The sequence below is a fragment of the Myodes glareolus genome, chromosome 24 (assembly GCF_982192425.1).
Source record: "Myodes glareolus chromosome 24, mMyoGla1.1, whole genome shotgun sequence".
NCBI classification, from domain to species: Eukaryota; Metazoa; Chordata; class Mammalia; order Rodentia; family Cricetidae; genus Myodes; species Myodes glareolus.
In genome coordinates, this window is record NC_142049.1 from 14,240,903 (window position 1) to 14,262,791 (window position 21,889).

Below are 21,889 nucleotides of genomic sequence, written 5' to 3' on the forward strand. Positions count from 1 at the left end.
TTAGGAAGAGGAGCAATGTGGGAGCATGCAATGAGATCAGAACAGCAAGCAGAAAAGAGGCGGTCAGCAGCTGCTACCCAGAGGGCTTAGCAATATGCTCTAGTGAAAGAAAAGCTTTGGAGAGGGGACATGGTCAGTTGTAGCAGTGGTTATTAGTGGAAGTGGATGTGCGGCAAACCGGGCTTCCTGTGAACTAACAGGCAGCCTGGACTGTAGGCAGTCAGTAGTGTAGTCCACCGCAATGTGCCCATCATTCCTTACCTGCTTTAAGCACAGCCTGGACCGTGGGCAGTCAGCAGTGTAGTCCACCGCAATGTGCCCATCATTCCTTACCTGCTTTAAGCACAGCCTGGACCGTGGGCAGTCAGCAGTGTAGTCCACCGCAATGTGCCCATCATTCCTTACCTGCTTTAAGCACAGCCTGGACCGTGGGCAGTCAGCAGTGTAGTACACCGCAATGTGCCCATTCCTTACCTGCTTTCAGGGCTTGGGTTTCCAGTGGAAGAGACTCAAACGTCTGTGATCCTGTGCACAGCAGTTTTTCCACACGCTCCGATGTCATGTCAAGAGGACTGGGCAGTTTCTGACACACCATAGCTGAGGCCTGTCGTCAAGGATTTTACGCTTTCAGAGTGACTGCACGGAGACAATTAAGCATGTTTATACAGAGATGCCTGGGCTGCAAGGGACACTGCTTTCTGACCCTGCTCTCAAAAAACCTGGACCTGCTTCCAAGATGGCCACTGGCTCTAAATACCGACTTCATGAGTCCTGTGAAAAGTTTTATTTATCATATACTTTATTAGATCTTTTACTGTTATTGCATTTTCTTTAAGAGGACACATATTGTTTTGAAAAGAATACTTCATAAAATTAATATTAACTCATGTTACATTAATTTTTCTAGCACTTCATATTGGTTCAAGATAGAAGAAGTAAACAGAGAAGACTTACCATTGGATTAGAATTGGTTATTTCTAGAGGGTTATCTGATTGTCAATGAAAAACTTTTTATCTATTTTATAAAATCTATCTCATTGCAAACCACTAAAATAAAGGATACCGAGAACAGCATGGGATATGGGGAGCCACTGGCTACAAATGGCATTGATCTGGACTTTAGGGTCTGAATGTCGCGCCTCCCGGGCTCCAATTCTTAATCCTAAAGAAGTCACAATTTTATCAATTTTTTCTTTGTCCCTATGGAAAAGATGAGAGAGAGAAGACATAAACAGATATGAATACGTAGCAAGGAAAATTATCTTAATTTTGACATCCTTTATTTTTTGCATGTTACTCTTCCAGAAGTAGGAGCCCTGACAAGCAGGCACTGCCCAAGCTCTACGCCATCACTCTCAGACTCCTTCAGAGTCGTGCACAGAGCCCTGCTGTACAATTTACTGAAACAAGCGACGCCTACTGGCACAGCTTTACCAACGAACGCTGGCATTCTGACTCTGTGCGCGGACTGATGTCTATATACAGCCAGCTTTACCAACGAACGCTGGCATTCTGATTCTGTGCGCGGACTGATGTCTATATACAGCCAGCTTTACCAAGAAACGCTGGCATTCTGATTCTGTGCGCGGACTGATGTCTATATACAGCCAGCTTTACCAACGAACGCTGGCATTCTGACTCTGTGCGCGGACTGATGTCTATATACAGCCAGCTTTCTTTTGCACTTGTCCAGGTTCCTCCCCCGTTCCTAAGCTGATCCCTCCCCTCACAATTACCGTTTCTTTAAACTGTGCTTACATAAAGCAAGGCCCAGCGCTTCCTTCACCCTCTGCTCTCAACACACTGCTGCTCCAGCCCTCGGTCTCCCTTACCCGAGCTATACTGCTCTAATTGTTTCCAAGCCCTATAACTGACTCACCCGTGAAGCCCTGTTCATTGTCCCGGCCAAGCTCAGCTGTCTAAGAGCAAATGACCCCACCCAAAAAGAAACAATTTTACAAGAGCCTTACTTTTTCAAGACCGCGTCATACAAACTCCAAATATTTTCCAGGATCAACTGTACAAATAAAGGTTTCTTTCCTTTGGCCTGTGCAGAAGAACATGTCAGCTTCAGTGCCTGAACATTGACACAGCCGCATCCTCACCCCAGCGCTGTCGTATCTATGCTAGAGTGCTTATTCAATGGTAAAGACAAGAGTCACGCTCTACACAGCCAATAACTCATTACCCATAAGCCACCAATTCTCTTCCTTTAGGAACCAGAGGGGTGCTGAAATAATGTGAGCGGTTGGGGGACATACCTCAGAGGCTACCCCACAACTACCATAGAAAAAGCCCACAGCCAAGCTTCAAGCTGACTTCACTCAGAGCATGGGGCTCTCTTCACAGGCTTCCATTTCCTGCGCTTCTGTTTCTTATGTTCTTAAACACGGGAAACTGTTCATAAGAACAGGACATTCCTTTCACTGCAGACTTTATTTTTTATTCATGGATACAGACACACACAGTACTTAAAACTGGAACTCCACAGAAATAAAGCTTGAGCATAAGACTTGTGCACCTTTTCCACTTCTGGGCCACATGAAGTCCTCTGTGAACTCTGCACAGGCTAAGGTCGAGATGCTTCTATAAAGCTGGACAATACAAGTTTTCTACAGCCAACAATCTAAGCAACACAGACCATCCTACCTGATCAACTTTCATAATCTTCTTAGCCTTCATGTTTATATAATAATCTCCCCACAGGGTCTTCAAAAGAACTTCCTTCCTGATGCCAATTTTTTGACTATAGATTCTGGCAAAGTGCTCAATTCTGAAAGAGAACCAATAGTGCATGTTATAGCAATAACAACGAATATAGCTGACACCTCACCCTTTCTTTGCCATATAGTATTCAAAATACTTTGTACGTACTACTAACCTAGGATTTTCAACCGTCCTACAAAGTTTGCTCATTTTATAGAAAGGGATAATGATACAAAGATATTCCACAGGTAGTGAGATTGGGATTCAATGCCACACACAAGCAGAGTGGCATTGAGGCCAGTGGCACCGTCCAACACTCCATACACTGGCATGAATCAGAATGTAGGCTGCAGCTCCCGTGTGAAATTTGACAAAAAAAAAAAATTAGGACAAGGAAGCAAAGGTGCCAGCCACCAATCATAACTCTACTAATTACAGAAATTACGTTTGGTTTTCACTGCCATAAGCACTGTTTAGATGGCTAAACACGCTCACTTGGAATGCAGCAGTCATATTTAAGTATTCACATAAACTGAAAGCATATGTCCATGAAAAACACATGCAGCACATGGATGTTTATAGCAGTTCAATGCACAAGTTCCAAAATTTGAAGCAAGCAAGCAAGCAAGCAAGCAAGCAAAGTGTCCTTTAAACAAGTCAACAGACACACTGTGGTACAATCAGAGCAGGGACAAAGACTCGGCAGTAAGCAGACACACTGAGGCAACCTAAGTGTTCACTGCTGAATGAATGAGGCCAATGAGCAAAAACTACAGCCAACTTGACTATGCGGCATTTTAGGAAAGTCTCAACTATGTGAGAGTTAAAATACCAGGGTAGCCACTGGTTACAGGGAGGCAGGAATGGATAGACGGAGCTACAGTGTAAACGTCATTGTTTTTATTGTTTTATATTTTTCTCCACTCCCCTCCCTTTCTCTCTCCCCACCCCCAGCCCTCTCCCATGATCCCCACGCTCCCAATTTACTCAGGAGATTTTGTCTTTACCATGTAGATTAGATCCATGTATATCTATCTCTCTTAGGATCTCTGAGATTATGATTTGTAGGCTGGTTTTTCTTTGCTTTATGTCTAAAAGCCACTTATGAGTGAGTACACATTATATTTGTCTTTCTGGGTCTGGATTACCTCACTCAATATGGTGTTTCCTAGATCCATTCATTTGCCTGCAAATTTCAAAATGTCATTATTTTTTTCTGCTGAGTAGTACTCCATTGTGTATATGTACCACATTTTCCTTATAATTTCCTCAGTCGAGGGGCATTTAAGTTGTTTCCAGGTTCTGTCTATGACGAACAACGCTGCTATGAACATAGTTGAGCCCATGTCCTTGTGGTATGGTTGAGCATCCTTTGGGTATATACCCAAAAGTGGTATTGCAGGGACTTGAGGTAGATTGATTCCTAATTTTCTGAGAACTCGCCACACTGATTTCCAAAGTGGCTGTACCAGTTTACACTCCCACCAGCAATGCAGGAGTGTTTCCTTTACCCCACATCCTCTCCAGCATAAGTTGTCATCAGTGGTTTTGATCTTGGCCATTCTGACAGGTATAAGATGGAATCTCAGAGTTGTTTTGATTTGCATTTCTCTGATGGCTAAGTATGTTGAACATTTCCTTAAGTGTCTTCTAGCCATTTTAGATTCATGTGTTGAGAGTTCTCTTTTTAGGTTTGTACCCCAATTTTTTTATTGGATTACTTGTTCTTTTGATGACCAATTTCTTGAACTTTTTGTATATCTTGGAGAGCAGCCCTCTGTCTGATGTAGGGTTGGTGAAGATTTTTATCCATTCTGTAGGCTGCCGTTTTGACTTGTTGGCCACGTCCTTTGCTTTACAGAAGTTTCTCAGGTAAACTTTTTCTATTTGATTCAACAGTTATTTATTGAGCAGAGGCTTTCTTTTCTGTTTCTTAAAAAAAATTTTCAAAAAGATTAATTTCTCCAAAATCTGTATTAATATTTACTGCTAATTTCTGGAGAAGTCAAACTATTCTATATGGATGATAATGTAGGGCACACGGCCACAGGTGAACTCCACAGGGGTCTCTGAGTGCTGAAGACATGTCAGTGCATGTTTACCAATGACAGCGAATGAACTCCATTGGTGAAGGATCATGGTCACAGAAAATCTACGTATAGATGACAGTGTCTGTAAAATTTGTACTTTCCTCTCAATTTTGTTGTGACCCCAAATCTGCAGGTTTATTTTTAAATTCATTTTATAAAAAGAAAGAGGAGAAATCAGAAACCAGCCATTCTCCTCACTGAGAAAGGAATCCTAAGTTAGCATACTGAACAATTTTTTTTGTTGTTGTTGTTTGTTTGTTTGTTTTTCTGTGTAACCCTGGCTGTCCTGGAACTCACAAACACACACCCACCTGTGGACCATTCTTCCCATGTCAGAGGTTAATGTGAAATGAATTAAGTGGTATTATTGAGAAGCTGCAGGAGCTGCAGGCAACAATCACGGGAGGAAGGAGAAATGCTGAGGTCATCAGGCAGTGGCTCAGAAAAGCACAAACAGGGCAGACCACTGAAAACAAGAAACAACTGACCCTTCTCGCTGAGAACAAAGGCAGAGAAAAATACCCAGAGGTCAAAATCCAAATTACCGCTCTAGCGGCTGAGGTTCTGAAGCTCTCAAGAGTCTCTTACATTCTCTGTAATTTGTCACAGTGTAAACTTCACTTTCAAAATGATCAAGTAGTTATTCATTTAGGAGAAGTTTTCCTCTTAATTTCCCTAAACTTGAGTTTCTATAAAACCCATATTACTTGTTACTATTGTTTTGCCTTTTTGAAATAGGAAACTCTTCATCGCTCTGTAAGTCCTTATCTCATTCCAGAGACCTGGAGACATCTGCAGCTTTCCATTAGAGAAACGTGGACAGAGTGCTACACGATGCTCTCTTCCCATCGAGGAATGGTAGCCTGGCTGTCCTGAAACTCAGAAAGCAGGTCAGCCCTGCACTGCCGACAGGCCACTCTTCAGCACCTCCTTTTTCTGTGCACATTTGATTGACAGCTCCCAGTCAAACCTTCAGTATCTGGCTGGACTCTGTTCACTGTGTTTTTTACATCATTATCTTTCGTGTGGCAAGTTTCTAGATGGCCTTTTCCTTCTTAAATTTAATAAAGAATATTAAGTTTTTGCCACAACTGTTTAGATGAGGATTTCTAGTTTGAATTTTTTTCTTTTATCTGCACTTATTTTTATGCTGAATTTATTCCTGTTTTTGTTTCTTCAGTTGCTTTGGAACAACTTCGTTCTTTGCATTAAGTATGGATTAATCTGGGCATGAGCTCTGTAAATTCGTCGGTTCATGTTAGGTCTTTGGTCACTGGATATGTTCAATGACTAGAGAATCTACATTAAACCCATAAGCTGAGCAATTATTCTCTGCATTTTTAAGCACATTCAGCAAAACTTCAGCAATCTTTTTGGTCACCAGTCCTGTGTTCAGTTGGGCACACCTACTGATGCCACCATTATGCCACCAGCACAGGACACATGGCTTCTTTAAAGTGACATCATTCAGAGGCTTGGTGGCATTTGGACATGCATACCCTTGACGACGTGGGTGGGTGGTTTCATGGGTGTTCTTAAAGTGAGCACAGAGATCTGAGCCTCTTGATTTGCATGATTTTGTAGGGTTTTCTGGGTCAAGAGAGTAGCGAACCATCTCCACAGGTCACCTCAGACCACTGACAGAGGAAGTACAGTGTGGTTTTGATTTCTTGTCTCCAGAATTCTAAAATATGCTAATTTGTGTTACCTAAATCAAGTTATATTTTCTTTTATATTTTAGAATATAGTCACATAAATGCACCATCTTAAATTCTAAAAGTCGGAAGACTCTATCAGCAATGCTGTCAGAACTACGGATTATAAGACACGTGCCCTGCTGCTCAGGCCACCGTCCTGACTCTTCCCGAGCCCAGCATTACTGCATGCGGGCAGTGTGAAGTCTTCAGATCATTCTCTGGACCCTCTTCGTTCAGTTTTTGTTTCATGGCAAACACAAAATCCTCTCATTCACACTGACCCATCCCCCACGGTCACTCAGAGCTTCCATCTGTTCTTTGTCACTATGGATAGACTAGTCAGACGCTTAAAATACTGATGTTCCGAACACAGCTTCTCCATTCTTGAATTCTAATTAACTTTCTCTACAGAACAATTTCAAACTAGCGCCCACAAATGCCTTCTGAACATATTCCAAAATTCTATAACCCTCTGCCTCAATGACTGACAACTGCATTATGGGACGTGACCAAGATACATCCTTTGCCCTCCAAGACCCCAGTGCATTAACACTCACTGCAGGAAGCCTGGGTTCGGCGCACAGAAACTAGCAAAACTACTAGGAAGGCTGTTTCCACCGTCTCATCTCTGTTTCTATTCTACAGGCGGTGGCCTCCATGTTGTAACCTAAAATAGCAACTCAAGGGTCCCAAGTAGTCTCCCCCAGGGCAGAGTCCCCGGATTAGGACTGATTAAAAGGGCACACTTTTAATCAGACAGCAGCTCTAAGCCCACCCTCTAGCCATACTCACCAGCGGTGCACTATTCGACACAGAACCATCCTCTAACCTCTCTGCTGTGCTCACTTCTACCTCTGCCGATACCTGGAGCTGTCAACGTTCCCACCCCGACTACAGAGGACAACTGGGGGACAAAGTCTACGCTCTCTCATTCCCAACAGCATTTTCTCCTCAGCTAACGTAACCCTGCTGAGAACAGGCGTGAGTCCATCCATCGATCTATCCAACCTTGTCTAGCACAGAGAGTGATGAGTAATACCTAAGACTGGAGAAATCTGAAAGGGATACGGAAGTTACCCATTTTCTTTCCTTTCAAGACTCTACTCCTTCTCCACCCACCTCCAATTTGTCAGACTCAAATGAGGATAAACCATGAAATTATGAAAATCACTACTGTGGACAAGCCCTCCACCTTGTGGTTCAGCAGCAGAATGCTCACAACTAGTGCATTAACAGGGCTGAGCTTGTAATAGAACTGAGTGAATCACTTTCTTTGAGTTTGGCTATAGTTTATGCTGACCTAGAACTCTCTATGCAGCTAGCTCATATGCCCTTCAAACTTGTGATCCTTCTGCCTCACTTTGCAGAAGTGACACATTATAACTATAGGCCTCTATGCCTAGCTATGGTAACTTTATTAGAAATCATTTGAGCCCAATCTTCTTATTTTTCAGAATGTGACCCCACCAAGCTATGGCACAGGCAGGGAAAACTTCATAATCCTCATTCTCTCTGTACACTCATGCCTACATTTATTTAGGTTTGCCATAGTCTTTTAGGCACAAGGACTAAGGTAACTATAATCCATAATTCGTTAAAAAGAGCCCCAGCGTGCACCAGTCAGAGTTAGGTCTCTAATCTACAGGGAAGACCTAAAAGTATAATGGTTTAAAAAGAATAAACCTAAGGTTGACTTTAATATTAATATCATCTCTGGCCCTTAGCAGCTGAGCAAATCCTCAGTGCTTCTAAACCTTAGATGACAGGATGGGTTTCAAAGACTGCTGTGAGAATTTAATCAAATAATTCAAATCAAATGCCCAGCATATGTATATACTTGATATAGCTTTTTTTCCATATTAACCTCTGTTAGCATTGGAATAAGTGTACTTGCTCGTCGATGAACAGAAGCTTTACAATACACGAAAGACGACCAAGAGGGGAACTAAAGTCAGGGTAGGAGACCAGACCATGTAACTCTGGCAAAAGCACAACAGAAACTCAAAGGGACAGCCTTTCCAACAACAACACGAGACTAGAAAAGCCATCAACTTCAATTCAAGCTGCATACGTTACACAAAGTTACTAACTCAAAATGAACCAGACTTACATGTAAACAAGAACGCCACAAGAGACATGAACGTGAAAGAGAGGCAGGTGAGAAAGGGGAACAAGAGACGGTGAATATGATAAAAATATGTATGTACATGCATGAAAATGTCAGTGAAACCCACTGTGCATAATTAACATGTGTGAATACAAACATTTAAAAAGGAAAGAAATCTTCAGGGTCTTCAGGGAGGCAGTTACTCAACTTGATAACTGTTCAAGTTCAAAGTGTAAAACTCAGAAAACGTGGTAAGTTGATTGTGGTAGTGTGAATGTAATTGGCCCCAATAATCTCATAGGGAGTGGCACTATTAGCGTGGCTTTGTTGGGGTGGGTATGGCCTTGGAGGAAGTGTGCCACTGTGGGGGCGGGCTCTGAGTTTCCTATGCTCAGGATACTTCCTAGGGAGTCAGTGGACTTCCTGTTCCCTTCTGGTCACGAAGTAGCCTGCACCACACCTGTGTGCACGTTGCCACACTCCCTGCCATGATAAAGAACTGAATCTCTGAAACTGTAAGCGAGTCACTCCAATTAGATGTTTCCTTTATAAGAGTTGCTGTGGTTATGGTGTCTCTTCACAGCAATAAAAACCCAAACTGAGACACCAATTCACCTAAATTGAAATCTTTGTTCTGTAAGACACAGCCAAGAGGATGCAAAGTCAAACCACAGACCAGGAGAAACACTTTCAAGGCACAGGTAAGACAAAGGCCCAATACCTACAGTTCACACAGAGCTTTCAAAGCTCAGCTGCAGAAAGACAACTAGACAAAATGGACAGGAAGAGAGATAAGACCACTGAGGGGGGAAATCAGCATGGGGAAAGACTGGAGTCAAACCACACCTATCGGCACACATCCCAGAGAAGGACCACACGACAACAGTGATGTCAGATCGTGAAGCAGCCACACAGGCACCGCTGCGGGAATGTGAAGCGCAGAGGCCCTTCGGAGAACTGCTTGGTAATATCTTTACAAACTACATTTCCTGGCTGGGGATGGAGCTTAGTTTGCAGAGTGTTTGCCTGGCATAGCCAGACACTTTATAATGGCCCCAACAGGAAAGCATCCAAATGGTCTTTAGTGGAAATCTATACCACTGAATGCCATTGGGGAGATAAAAAAGGACCAGCTATTACAGGCTGGGCACACCTAATCCAAAAATCTAAAATCTCAGACTTTTTAAGTACTAACACAGCACCATAGGCAGAAAATTTTCCAAGACCTTTTACATTCAGCTCCAGTCAAAACGTAAAACGCTGGAAAACGTTATGTCAGACCATGTGCGCATAAAGCAAGTGAATACCAGATCGCAGCTTCTGTCCCATCCCCGAGACACTTTGTATACATGTAAATATTAAAAAAAATCTAACTATGAGACACTTGTGGTTCTAAGCATTTCAGAAATGGATGACTCAAGCTTTAATATGTGCAACAATTTGTATCAGTATCAAGAAAATTATGCTGAGTAAAAAGGAAACTTAAAAAGGCTACAAGTTATTTGGCTCTGTTTCTATAGCATACTGTTTTGATTTAATTCCCCTAACATTCTTAAAATAGCAAATTACAGAAATTAAGGTCATCAGTGGTGTCAGTCTGGGTTGTGTAGGGCTTGGGGTGAAGCAGATGGAGCTGCACGGGACACCATGAGGAAGCTGTGAGGACGAAGAGAGGTCTCTAGCTGGCCCGTGTCCGTGCTACTGCTCGGTAAGTGACTCTCTTACCATTTCTACGACGTGAGCATGGGGCAAGGCAGGACACTGAGCAGAGGGTACAACATAACTCTATTACTTCCCGTGATATGAAGTTACGGCTACACAAGAGCAGTTAAAACACCAAGAGCCAGAGATGCGGAAGGGCTCACCCGAAGCCCCAGCCGTCTATTGCGCTGGTGAACACCACATTGCCCTGCTCAGGGGAGAAGTACAGCTGGGAGTCGTCGGCGTCCTCCAAGCCAGTGCTCCAGTCGTACACTTGATCGCCTTGTTCGGAATGGGTCTTCACCTGGGACTCTGTCTCCCTCTCTGCTCTTTCTTCTAGGACTTTAGAAGTAAAAAGAGTTCCTGTAAGTGCGTTAATCTAGGAGAGATGGCGAAATGGCAAAGTGTCATTCATATGCTTAGGACACGTGTGGGCGGGAACACGCTGCCTAGGACACGTGTGGGCGGGAACACGCTGCCTAGCGGTGACTAAGGCTAGAGCCACTGTCAGAGCTAGAGTCACTGCAGCTGACATTACAATCAACAAATACCTTACACATATTAACCTGTTCTTTTAAATTCCAACAAACCGAAGGCTTCTAATAAGGCTTCTGAAGGGCCATCTTTGGGGGTTATTTTAGTGCTGGGAGGTTTCACTAAGAACTCATCCCATTCAAATCCCCAGACTTCAGTCAATCCGTCTAGTTCCCATACCGGTGGTTTGCAGTTCCCAGCACTCTTCACCCCGCTTTCCAGTGTCTAGTCTCAAGTGAGTGATCTTACTTCCTCCCTCGGAGTGAAAGATGAAGTCTGCTACTCAGAATCCCAACCAGTCCCCATCTCCTAACCAACGCTCTGCATACATCTACAAAGGCTGTCGGCTCTTCTCTTGCAGCTCACTGTGGTGAGCAGGCTTTACGGTGTTTCTGCAAGGCAGGCAACGCCTATAGCTCTTCCTATTGTGCGGGGAGCCAGACTGGACACCCAGTCCCTCTCAATGCCCTACACTTGTCTTTCCTCCAGTTAGCAAGGAAACGTATCCATGCTGCTCTGCAAGATGCTCAAATTCCTCTGCACAACATAAGCTTCACATTTTTAAATGCAAGGCTTACATTGTTTCTGTCTTTTTCTTTCCTTTTATTTCTGCCAGGTCCCATTTTGTATCAATTTGTGCCATGTGCTCCCAACGCTTAAGCTATAATGTGCAATTTCCTTATGGAAACACTGCCCATGCCTTCTCTGGCTCCGCGACTGTGTGCCTGTGTTTTGTCCTCTGTGAACGCTCTTTCTCTAACTTTCCACCTGGCCAACACTTATGGTTCCCCAATCCCACGGTCTCACTGTGAGACTGTCTTCTCCTTTCTGGTTCAGACTGAGTTGAACAGCTCTCTTCTGTGCTCAGAAATTACATAGGGGCGCCTGGTTGCTCCCAAATGTCTCAACTGTCTGTCTCACTCGCTACACTGGGAGTGCTTTGAAAACAGGGACTCTGGTGTGCCCACCCTCTACATCCCTATACACTGATATCATCCTTCATATACGATGGACACTTGGCAATGCATACATCTACACAGACGTTTGCTAAATAAACAAATCAATGTCTAAACAAACTTTCATCTAAAAACAAAAATACCATAAAAATACATCACTTCACTTTAAAAAAAAACAGTAGCAAAACAAAATAAAAAACCAAAAAGCAAAAATTTTCAACATGAGAGCCTACAGTCCAAGTCCGACACAGATGGGTTCTGGGAAACAGAAGCAACTCCCAAGAGCAGACCAGTTCTGCCCCTCTGCACAGTTGGTGACTCCAACAGACAGGAATCTTACGTGACAAACTTTCAAATAAATGTATTTCTCCTAATACCCCCTCATATTCCACACTGCCTTACAGACTTTCAGCCCGTTTTTAAAGTACTAAAGAATACTATACCTGGGGCTGGGGAGATGGCTCAGTGGTTAAGAGCATTGTCTGCTCTTCCAGAGGACCCGGGTTCAATTCCCAGCAACCACATGGCAGCTCACAACTGTCTGTAATTCTAGCTCCAGGAGACCCAACACTCACGGCAAAACACCAATGTATGTAAAATATAAATAAATAAATATTTAACAAAAAAAAAAAGAATACTATACCTGTTCTAAAATATTCTTGAGGTGAGAGTAGGCCTCTTGGGGGGTGAATTTTAGCTCCACTATCAGGCGATCTATCTTATTAATCACTAAAACAGGACGGATGTTCTCAAGCCAGGCTTGTCGCAGAACTGCCTGTGTCTGATAAAAACAAAGCAAAAAACCCTCACGATCTGCAAAGACTAAGGCACATAAGAAAATCTCAATGACACATTCTCAGGCTGCATTATAACCACCCAGACTAAACTACACACACATACATGCTTACCAGGCGCTCTGCAAGTACACACACACACACAATTCAAAGAATCGTAGGACAAAGGCCTAGCACAGCAAATAGAGAGGTCACAAGTACAACAGTCCCAGAAGGGACCCCCACCACGGCCTTCCACGTGACCACTATTCTACTATCCTATTTGGTTGTCTTCACGTCATCCACCCTGTCAGGGGCCATGAACATTGCACAGGATAAGGCTGTACTTCTCAAGTTGAGCCCCCTGTGGCCCCAGGGGAACATGAGCAGAGACTGTATAATTAGAGCACATCTTCCTGGAATATTAAAAAAAATTATTTCCTTCCTCTATTACAAAAATTAAACCTTTTAATATTTTTTAAGCATTAAAACAAAACATATAATATACTAAGTAAAATTCAAAACTGACTTTGGATTTTGGGTTTCTGTTTGCTTGTTTTGTAAGATGAGATGCAAGTTTTAAAAAAAATCATTATGAGAAATGAATTAGCCTTTCTGAATTTTACTGCCATCAGTTACACTTTGATTCTGGCCTTAGTGGCAAATTCTTGCAACTTTGCTAAAAACAGAAACACTAGATTAAGGATGTAGAAAAACAGTAGAAAAATGTCTTCAGTAGGACGGATGCATGCGCATATTCGTGCACACACTCCGAGACCCCAGCAGAAGACAAGTGTCCTGCCTAGGGAGAACTAGCTCCATACCATGCTACCATCAGCCTTCTATGACTTGAAAACTTTTCCCATTGGAGCAGAGCCTCCAGGTCCCTCTCAAACCTATCATTTTCCCACTTTTGCTTTTAGAAGTCTTTCTTCTAAAAAGATATCCCAAACACATCTATCGAAGAGTGGTCGCTATCTCTTATGGCCTCGTTAGGATTCTGGTGACAAACTTCATCAGAGATTGGAACATTGTCAGATGTGAGATATAAAGCCCACTGTCTGGAGATAGCACAGAGCAATCGGCAGGGTCTCCTCCTCCCCACCCTCCTTGGCCAGCCACACATAAGACCATTTCGGACCATGGGCCTCACCTGTGGACAGACCCCCTCCACAGCATCCACCACAATGATGCACCCATCACAGATGCGAACCGCTGTTGATACTTCGGAGGAGAAATCCACGTGGCCAGGGGAGTCTATCAGATTTATCAGGTACTCCTCATTACCTGAAATAAAATTGGAAGACACACTTTCAGCTGTGCGGACAAACAAGCCTCTTCCTGCAAGCCTGGAAAGACGCTTCTAAGACTGAACAAAAGCTCCAGGAGCCAAAGCTTCAGTCGGCCGCTCTCCTGCCAACTGTACCACTGCACACGCGGAATCAAACAGCCTCTCCAGTGAACACTGAAGAACTTTATCAGGAGCTCAGTGTGTACCTACTATTGCACTACCAGCACATATCGCATTATTAAACTATCTATGAGATAAACAGCTCTATTATTTTATACATTAGTTAGTTGAGATGGAAAGAAACAAATGCTTAAGGGCTCAGAGGTAAAAGCTCTTCAAAGGGGCCTCAGATGCCTATTTAAAACAGGAAGTGGTTACCGAATTCAAACTCCTCTTACGCTTTCTCAAGGAATCGTGTTTGAAACTATAAGAACAGCAGTGAGATTCAGAAAACTGTGAGGAGCAGACATTACGTTCAGGCTCAACCTTCTTTAATATCCCCAACAAACGTATACTCACAGTGTGGGGGACACCTCGACTGTATCTGTCTGGTTTTAGCACTAAAATTCACGCAGCCCACCAAAGCCCCAGGAACACCAGGACAATTGGTCATCAACACATACAGAGATTCAACAGTGGCACAATTCAACAAGCCATATGAATAATACCCATACTGCAGAATACTGCACTTAACCCCATTACGGCCAAATCTGATACAATTACTCAAATGCTCTGATGTAAATACTTTACTTTTGCTCCTCCCCTTCACTCTGTGCTTATTAACTGCAACCATAGAGAATTACTACAAGACTAAACAGTATAATCTACGGACCACATAAAGACTTTTTCTGGGATATAATCCCAACAACTTAATGTGGGGTGACAAGATAAAGTACCACGGCAGTACCACAGCCAGAGCTACATCTGTGGCTCACTTATTTGTGCCTGTCGTTGTTCTAGGTCTATAATGTTTTTGTCAGCCTTCCAGAGTAGATGCCCCCTTTTCACAGAGCTGGATACAAGAGCACCTAAAATACCGATCTCTAGGACATCCAGCTAGAACCCACTCTGAGCCTCACAATCAAAACGGCCAAGCCAGGCAGGTGGGGTGGCACATGCCTATAACTTGGAAGGCTGAGGCAAGAGGATCTCAAGTTGAAGGGTTTGAGGGCTAAACCCTGACTAAATGAACAAATAGAAGCTGAGAGTTGTAAAAACCATTCCGTTTCAGAGATCATAACTTCAACCGCTAACTCGGGCAGCATACTGCCCTTCCACATGCCAAGTATCTACTAAGAGGAAGCTGCTAGGTTACTAGAACCTGACCACCTGCGGTTGCCTAAACCTTACATTCAGCATCCTTTTCACCCAGGACAAGCTTATTCCTCCTCCAGTATAAGAAATGGAATGTGCAGACCAAACAGAAACTCGCAAGAACTCATAAGCAAATTTGTTTTAAAACAACTCTTTAGTATACATAAACCTTTACTATTTATTAACAAAACGAATGTGCATACTAATGAGATAGATGGACTGATTTATTTTACATCAAGCCTGGGTGAATACTGGACAGGACAGGGCACAGAGCATCTCCAGTGCTGTCTTCAGGACTCATCAACAGTTTTATTTCATAACTGTCACTGTTGAGAACAGCACTTCATGTAAATGACTGCTATAAAATGTCAGAAGTGTTTACAGCCACTTCAGAAATACTCGGGAGTTCTGTCTACATCCCAAGCCAACACTTATTGAACAATATTTTTTGGAAACCTAAGTCATATCTTAAATAAGTGATATTTAAAATTAAAACTTCTAAGACAGTGTGATCCAAAGATGTTCTGATCTGATACTTCCGTGAGGCGGGAAGTCTCTGGTCTGGGCCGAGGGGTTCCGGGCAGCATGTGGCATGAGAGCATGCACCAAGTATACGCTGTGCACTCGGAGCCAAAGCTGCAATGATGCCACCCAAGGGAGCGCTGGCACAAACTCCTTGGGGGATCATACTTTTTGGCGTTCGGCTAATTCTTGGTTACTGCGTGTTCAGGAGCCATACTGCTGCTACCAAATTGTTCACCACGTCCATACTGAGCTGCGTCATCTCATATGGGGTCACAAGACACAACTGTGGGCTCCAAGAAAGAATCCCAAGGTATGCTGGCGCTTCAGTGGGGAAACAGAAACAAAACACGGTTCTGGGCTGGCAACAGATTGCATCCTCTGCACCGCTGCTCCCCTCGCCTCACAGTCTTCTCAGGCAAGTTTTCAAAGAGCTCTCAAATTCCCAGAGCTCTGCTGAACCTACCACACAAGGCTCCCCATACTCAGGGGCTTGGACCAAAGGTTCACTGTGTCTTAATGAAGTCTTTTACAGCCAGTGTTCTTAGCCCTGGTTCCAGTCATCATCTTAGATTAAGCACCATGGTCTCAACCAAATAAGCCAGAGGAAACTGAGCAAGCCTAGCATGGTCCAGGATCCTGGCACACAAAGCAACAGCCAGGAGACTTGGAACCACTAAGCATTCTCTTAGCCTAGCCCTTCACTGCATAAACATCCTAAAGCCCTCAAAAGTGAGAAAGTCATCCAAGGCCACACTGTTGTAACTAACGGTCAGTCTGCACATCTGTGTTCTCGACTGTACTTTGCAGGTCGGGAACTAGACACACTTGTTTCCACCTGCCAATCTCCAGACTCAAGGGTCAACAATTAACAAGCACTTCCCCATCCCTGGGTAAAGAAGTCTTAGAACGTGAGCATTCTTTCAGCTTCTTCGGAGATTCTAACAGTGGTTATGCAGCATCCTCAGGCCACCTCTGCCCTTACCCTTCAGTGGGGCTCCAGACCTTCCAGCAACTCTGAGAGAAATGAACACCCACCCAGCCATGTCTAATCATGCATCCAATTCCAGACCTTGGGAAGTTCACTCAAAGGTAGTAGACTCGGGGGCTAAAATGGCACAGAAAGCTAGTGACACACCAAGTGCTTTATTACAAAAAAGCTACACTCTGAAAAATCGGAGTACATGAACACATAAATTAGGGCAACACAGGGAGGCTCGCAGCACATAGCACACAAACATGTTAAACATCCAAAGACAGCCTGGAACAAAATAGTGTGTCAGTGTGCTGAAGCTGAAGGTTCTCAAAGGTATGGAACAGCGCTGCAGCCAGTTAACAGCCACCACAGGCAGAGCTGTGTTGAGAGCCATGATGGAGGAGGGTCATCTGTCTATGTGTTACTTTCATTGGTTAATAAAGAAACTGCCTTGCCTTTTGATAGGACAGCAGCTTAGATAGGCGGAGTAGACAGAACAGAATGCCTGGAGAAAGAAGCGGAGTCAGGCAGAGGCAGAGAGCCGCCGCCATGAAGCTGTCAGATCAGACATGCTGAATCTTTCCCGGTAAGCCACGACCTTGTGGTGACATACAGATTATCAGAAATGGGTTGAGTCAAGATGTGAGAGTTAGCCAATAAGAGGCTACAGATAATGGGCCAGGCAGTGTTTAAAAGAATACAGTTTCCGTGTAATTATTTCAGGTAAAACTAGCCAGGCGGCCCGCCACTGCTCCTACTACAGAGCCAGGACTTCCAACTCCACTTCTGATGCCTTTGCCATCCTAACCTTTTCAAAGTAACTTCAACCTGAGTTTTGTAAGCCGGGGAAAAAAAGACCTATATCCTTTAAAGAGCAGTCCACACATGCAGCTCCTGTCAGCGCCTACTCAGAGCTGCCTCTCAAACACCTACTTGTCATGTCTTCTGCTAATGTGTGGATGAGGGTCAAATTAAAAAAAAAACACATAAAATGTTATAGACTTACACATAGACACACATAATATGAAAGACAAGTCCTAATGTGCTGCAGGCTGGTCTTGAACATGCTACACAGCCAAGGACAGGCTTGAACTTCTGATCATCTTGCCCCATCTGAGTGCTAAGATTTATAGGCACACACAAACACACCAACACATGGTGCTGAAGAACAAATCCAGGGTCTTGTGCATGTTAGTAAGCATTCTACCAACAAAGCTTTATTCCTAGCCCCTTTTGCTTACTTATTTTTTTGAGAATTTTGTTTGTTTTGTTTCAAGACAGGGTTTCTCTGTAGCTTTGGAGCCTGTCCTGGAACTCACTCTGTAGACCAGGCTGGCCTCGAACTCAGAGATCCACTTGCCTCTGCCTCCCCAGTGCTAGGATTACAGGTGTGTACCACCACCACCACCACCACCAGGTGAGAATTAATTTTTATGAGAATTATAAATTAGAAGTTTCGTGTGTACACTGAATGATCTTCCCAATCTGTAACAGGAGCCTTCCTCCTCAGCTCTCTGATGCTCTGGAGCAAGTGTCAAAGTCAGGAGGATAGTCAGGACTATCCATTTGTAACAGAGATCCCTACTGTAACATTCGGGGACACACACCTTGCTGCCTTCTTGCCCAACTTTCTGAACAAACCTTCTCATGTTAGGGGACTAATCTAATAAGTGAAACACCAACTTAAAAATACAGACATTTTTTTAATGTTCCCGGCAATTGAGAAAAAGAAAATCAAACAACGTGAAGTCAATTATGGTAGAAATCTCTCAATTTCTGCTAATAGAGAGTGGGAAAACACTCTGCCATACCCTGCACTTTAAGACAGTATGGGCAATTGTTCCGGCAGTACCAAGCTGTCACCAGCACCTGGCTAAAGCTCCCCTGTGGACAGAATTCTTTACAAGGAATTCAGCAGTTTGTTTCCAGAACAGGACAGGCGAACAAACACCAGAGTACAGGAGGAAGCCTCAGAGGAAAACTTTCAACAAGAGAGAAACTCAGCATTCGGATGAAGATCTGAACCTGGTGCAGGAAAGGGATGAAAGGGATGCTGAACCTAAGTGACCAAAAGGGCAGAACTGAGTTATTTCGGGCACATTCCTAAAGATGGCACAGTAACACTATCTACAAGATTCACAAGCCGGTTGCAGAAGGACCGGCACAGTAACACCATCTACAAGATTCACAAGGCGGTTGCAGAAGGACCGCAGGTCCTCCCTCCACAGGCTGCGCTATCTCTGAATTAGCACCGTCCTTGTAGAGTCTAAAACAAGCCAACTAAGAGAGCTATCCTGTAGTCTGGAGCTGGCGTGTCTCCCAAAGGCTTAGTCCTCAGCTGGAATCTACCAGGAGGCAGTGGAACCCGGAAGAGGTGAGGCCCAGGAGTCTTCAATCATCCAGGGAGCACCCTCCAAGGGGCTGGTGGGACTCCAGTCTCCTTTTCCTCTCACTTCCCAGTGAGACGCTTCCTCGTCTACATGGCCCATCCCTGATAGGCTATCTCAACCACAGACAAGCAAGCAAGAACCAAAACCTCCAAATTCCTGAGCCGAAATAAACCTTTCCTCTCTAAGCTGATTATGTCAGATAGTAACTACAACAGAAATCCAACACACCTTATTATATAATAGAATTATAAAACATAAGACACACTCCATCTTCCATTTGTAGACATATTACATCGCATGTATTTGTATATAATATAAATTTCTTAACCTCATCCCTGCTGATGCATTCAGGGCCAGTCAGTGCCATGGCCTTGTTTCCCCAGGCACCCTGAAGTGAGAGAATGCTGCCGGATAGCTGCAAACTCGGATGGAGTGTCAGAGTGAGGTTCCGGAAGGAGAGATTAATGACTTAGAAGCAATGGACAAACGAGGTATCGCTTTGCTGTATAAACCCATCCTAAAGCCCTCTCTGGATCTGCCTCCAACCGGAAACGAACTGGACCCAGCAGTGCTGCTTATGGTCTCCTTCATTCACTCTGGTTTCCTTCAGTTAGATCCCAGTCCCTGGCAGCTATGGGGACTGTGGTCACAGCCTGAACTTCCACATCACAGAGACAGCTCTCTTTCCAAAGCTCTGCTGCTCTGGTATAAACCAAGCAGTTGGACCTCCACACGGTCATGGTTCTTTCCTTGCTGGCACCTCCCTCTGCTACATCATCGCCCTGGAAGGGGAGTCACAGACTGAGGTCCAATCCTCTTGCAAATCTCACCTTGCTAGTGTGTGTCTTTACTGTAAGATGCCGGGCCGATCAGAGCAATTGAGAGAATAGTAGTACTAAACTCAAGCCAGAGAGAAAAATGAAGGGAGACCTCGGGTAGAAAGAGCTCTGTACATGGACAACCGTGTGTCAAGGCAGACTCACAGGCCAGAGCTGGGGGAAGATAAAGACACAGAGGAAAAGACCCTACGTGGGGCGTGACTCCAGAGCACAGGGGGTAGGCAAAGACGATAGACCACTACATTTTAAGGAAAGGTGGCAAAGAGTTGAGAATTCTTTTCTGTAATACAGCCGCTAACAATGTCTGCTGAATTCGTGGGAAGGAGTTTGAGGGGCATGTTGAAGACTGCCATAAGGTTTCAGATAGATGTTGGGGAGACTGGGGAGGCCTCCTAGAAGGAGGTGGAAAGTTGGCAAGTCTGAAGAGAAGAAGTTTAGAGAACATATTTCATCGAGATGGGATTTTCTTGGGGGGGAGTGCTCCAGAGGGTTAAAGAAGCAGAAAGAATGCTGGAGGAGGATGCTGGGAAGACTGTGAGTTAATGACACCCCTGTGCTGTAGGAGGCAAAGAGAGGAAGTAACAGGCTCATGGGGCTTGATAAACTCAGAATTTCATGAAATGAAATTGGGTACCTCACCATGTGGGCAAAAGAGCAGGGAAGAGGAAGGGTAGTAAGGAAGGGAGTACTGGAATACTCCCTTCTTTGACAGCTGTTATGAAGTTTTTAACTTCTTGGTTGATCACATGTCGAACTTTCTGTTGCTGCTGAGCTGAGATCTATGCTGTCCAGGCTGCTCTAAAACCCAGGGGCTCAAGCAATCCTCCTGTACACAGCTTCCTGAGCAGGCGGGAGAAACGTACCCGGCCAGGGTCAACCACAATCATTTCAATGTGAAATGTCAGAGACGAGCAGTTCCAGTGATGCTGGAATCCAGAATGCAGCCATGGCAGCAGGTGAGGAAGCAGAAAACTAAACTGCATTGTTACCAAAAGGCCAGCCCATAAGAGAAGTCATTCTAGGGGACAGTAAGTGCTATCTTGGAGAAGTCGCATGAAAAGGGAAATTAGGATCAGGTGTCAAATCACCAGTAAACCGGGCGCCTTCAGGAGCTGAGAATCCCGAGGGAGGGGGGCAGCTGAGTGGGTGTGCCTCAGAAGGACTGGAAATACTAGATAGAGGACTAGCACTGGAGAGAGAGTCTGGGCAAGAATGGCAAACTCAGGTCCTCATTCAGAGACAGGGAGCGCAGGAGAAACATGAGGAGAGCGTGTGGCGGGAACGAGGAAGAGGGACTCCTCAGAGATGCCGAGTGTACTGCTGTTTGTCTTGGGAAGCTGCAGAGGAAGTTTCGGTAAGGAAGGAACAGTAGTAGGAGGGAGGTGTGAGAATCACAAAGAAATATGGAAAGGAGGCCATAAGAGAGGCCGAGCCATGTGGCTTACATCTTGGGCAGGGACCAAGGACAACAGGCATGCGGGCAATGCTGGCCACAAGATGTCCAAAAGTAATCCCAGGAAATCTGTGGTGGAAAGAAGTGAAGCTTCAGGAAGAATTAGTCAGGGCCTAGCCTAGCTCTCAACAGCCTCCTGATCCAAGCAAGTAGACTGGAAATGTAATTACTTGGTTCCTAGGCTCGCTACTGTTTTCTAGAAACTACTGTCCTTCATAAACTCTCTTGATGTCTGAAGTCCAGTTTGAGCAGAAGTGAAATAAGGACAGCCATCTCAGCGGGACGCTCTGGGGATAAGCAAAGCCATGCACAAGACATCTAGCTCAGAATTCAGCCATCACCAGTTTTGTCTTAAGCTTGGCATCAGTTACATGCTTCACAGACTGAAGAAAAGCCACTGTCACAAGAGGGGAAATAAAATCTGGTCTTTCAGTCAAGTGAGGGACAGGGAATCCTTCCCTCCTAGACTAACATGTGGACAGGAGGAAAGGGACACCTGTGCCACCAAACACTTTCCAGTACTCTCTGGTCTTGGGCAGC

The 21,889-nt window shown here is 44.4% G+C and overlaps 1 protein-coding gene across 1 annotated transcript in view; it reads right to left on the minus strand.

Annotated features, from left to right (window-relative positions):
- The window catches only part of LOC125401042 (elongation factor-like GTPase 1), a 42,514-nt gene that overhangs the window by 11,974 nt on the left and 8,651 nt on the right, over positions 1-21,889 (minus strand). The window contains exons 5-11 of the mRNA XM_087901209.1: positions 13,718-13,851; positions 12,435-12,572; positions 10,466-10,680; positions 2,650-2,773; positions 1,971-2,047; positions 1,064-1,200; positions 475-597 (exon numbers count right to left, since the gene is read on the minus strand). Coding sequence (XP_087757335.1) covers positions 475-597; positions 1,064-1,200; positions 1,971-2,047; positions 2,650-2,773; positions 10,466-10,680; positions 12,435-12,572; positions 13,718-13,851 — 948 coding nt within the window. The remainder of the gene's footprint in view (positions 1-474; positions 598-1,063; positions 1,201-1,970; positions 2,048-2,649; positions 2,774-10,465; positions 10,681-12,434; positions 12,573-13,717; positions 13,852-21,889) is intronic.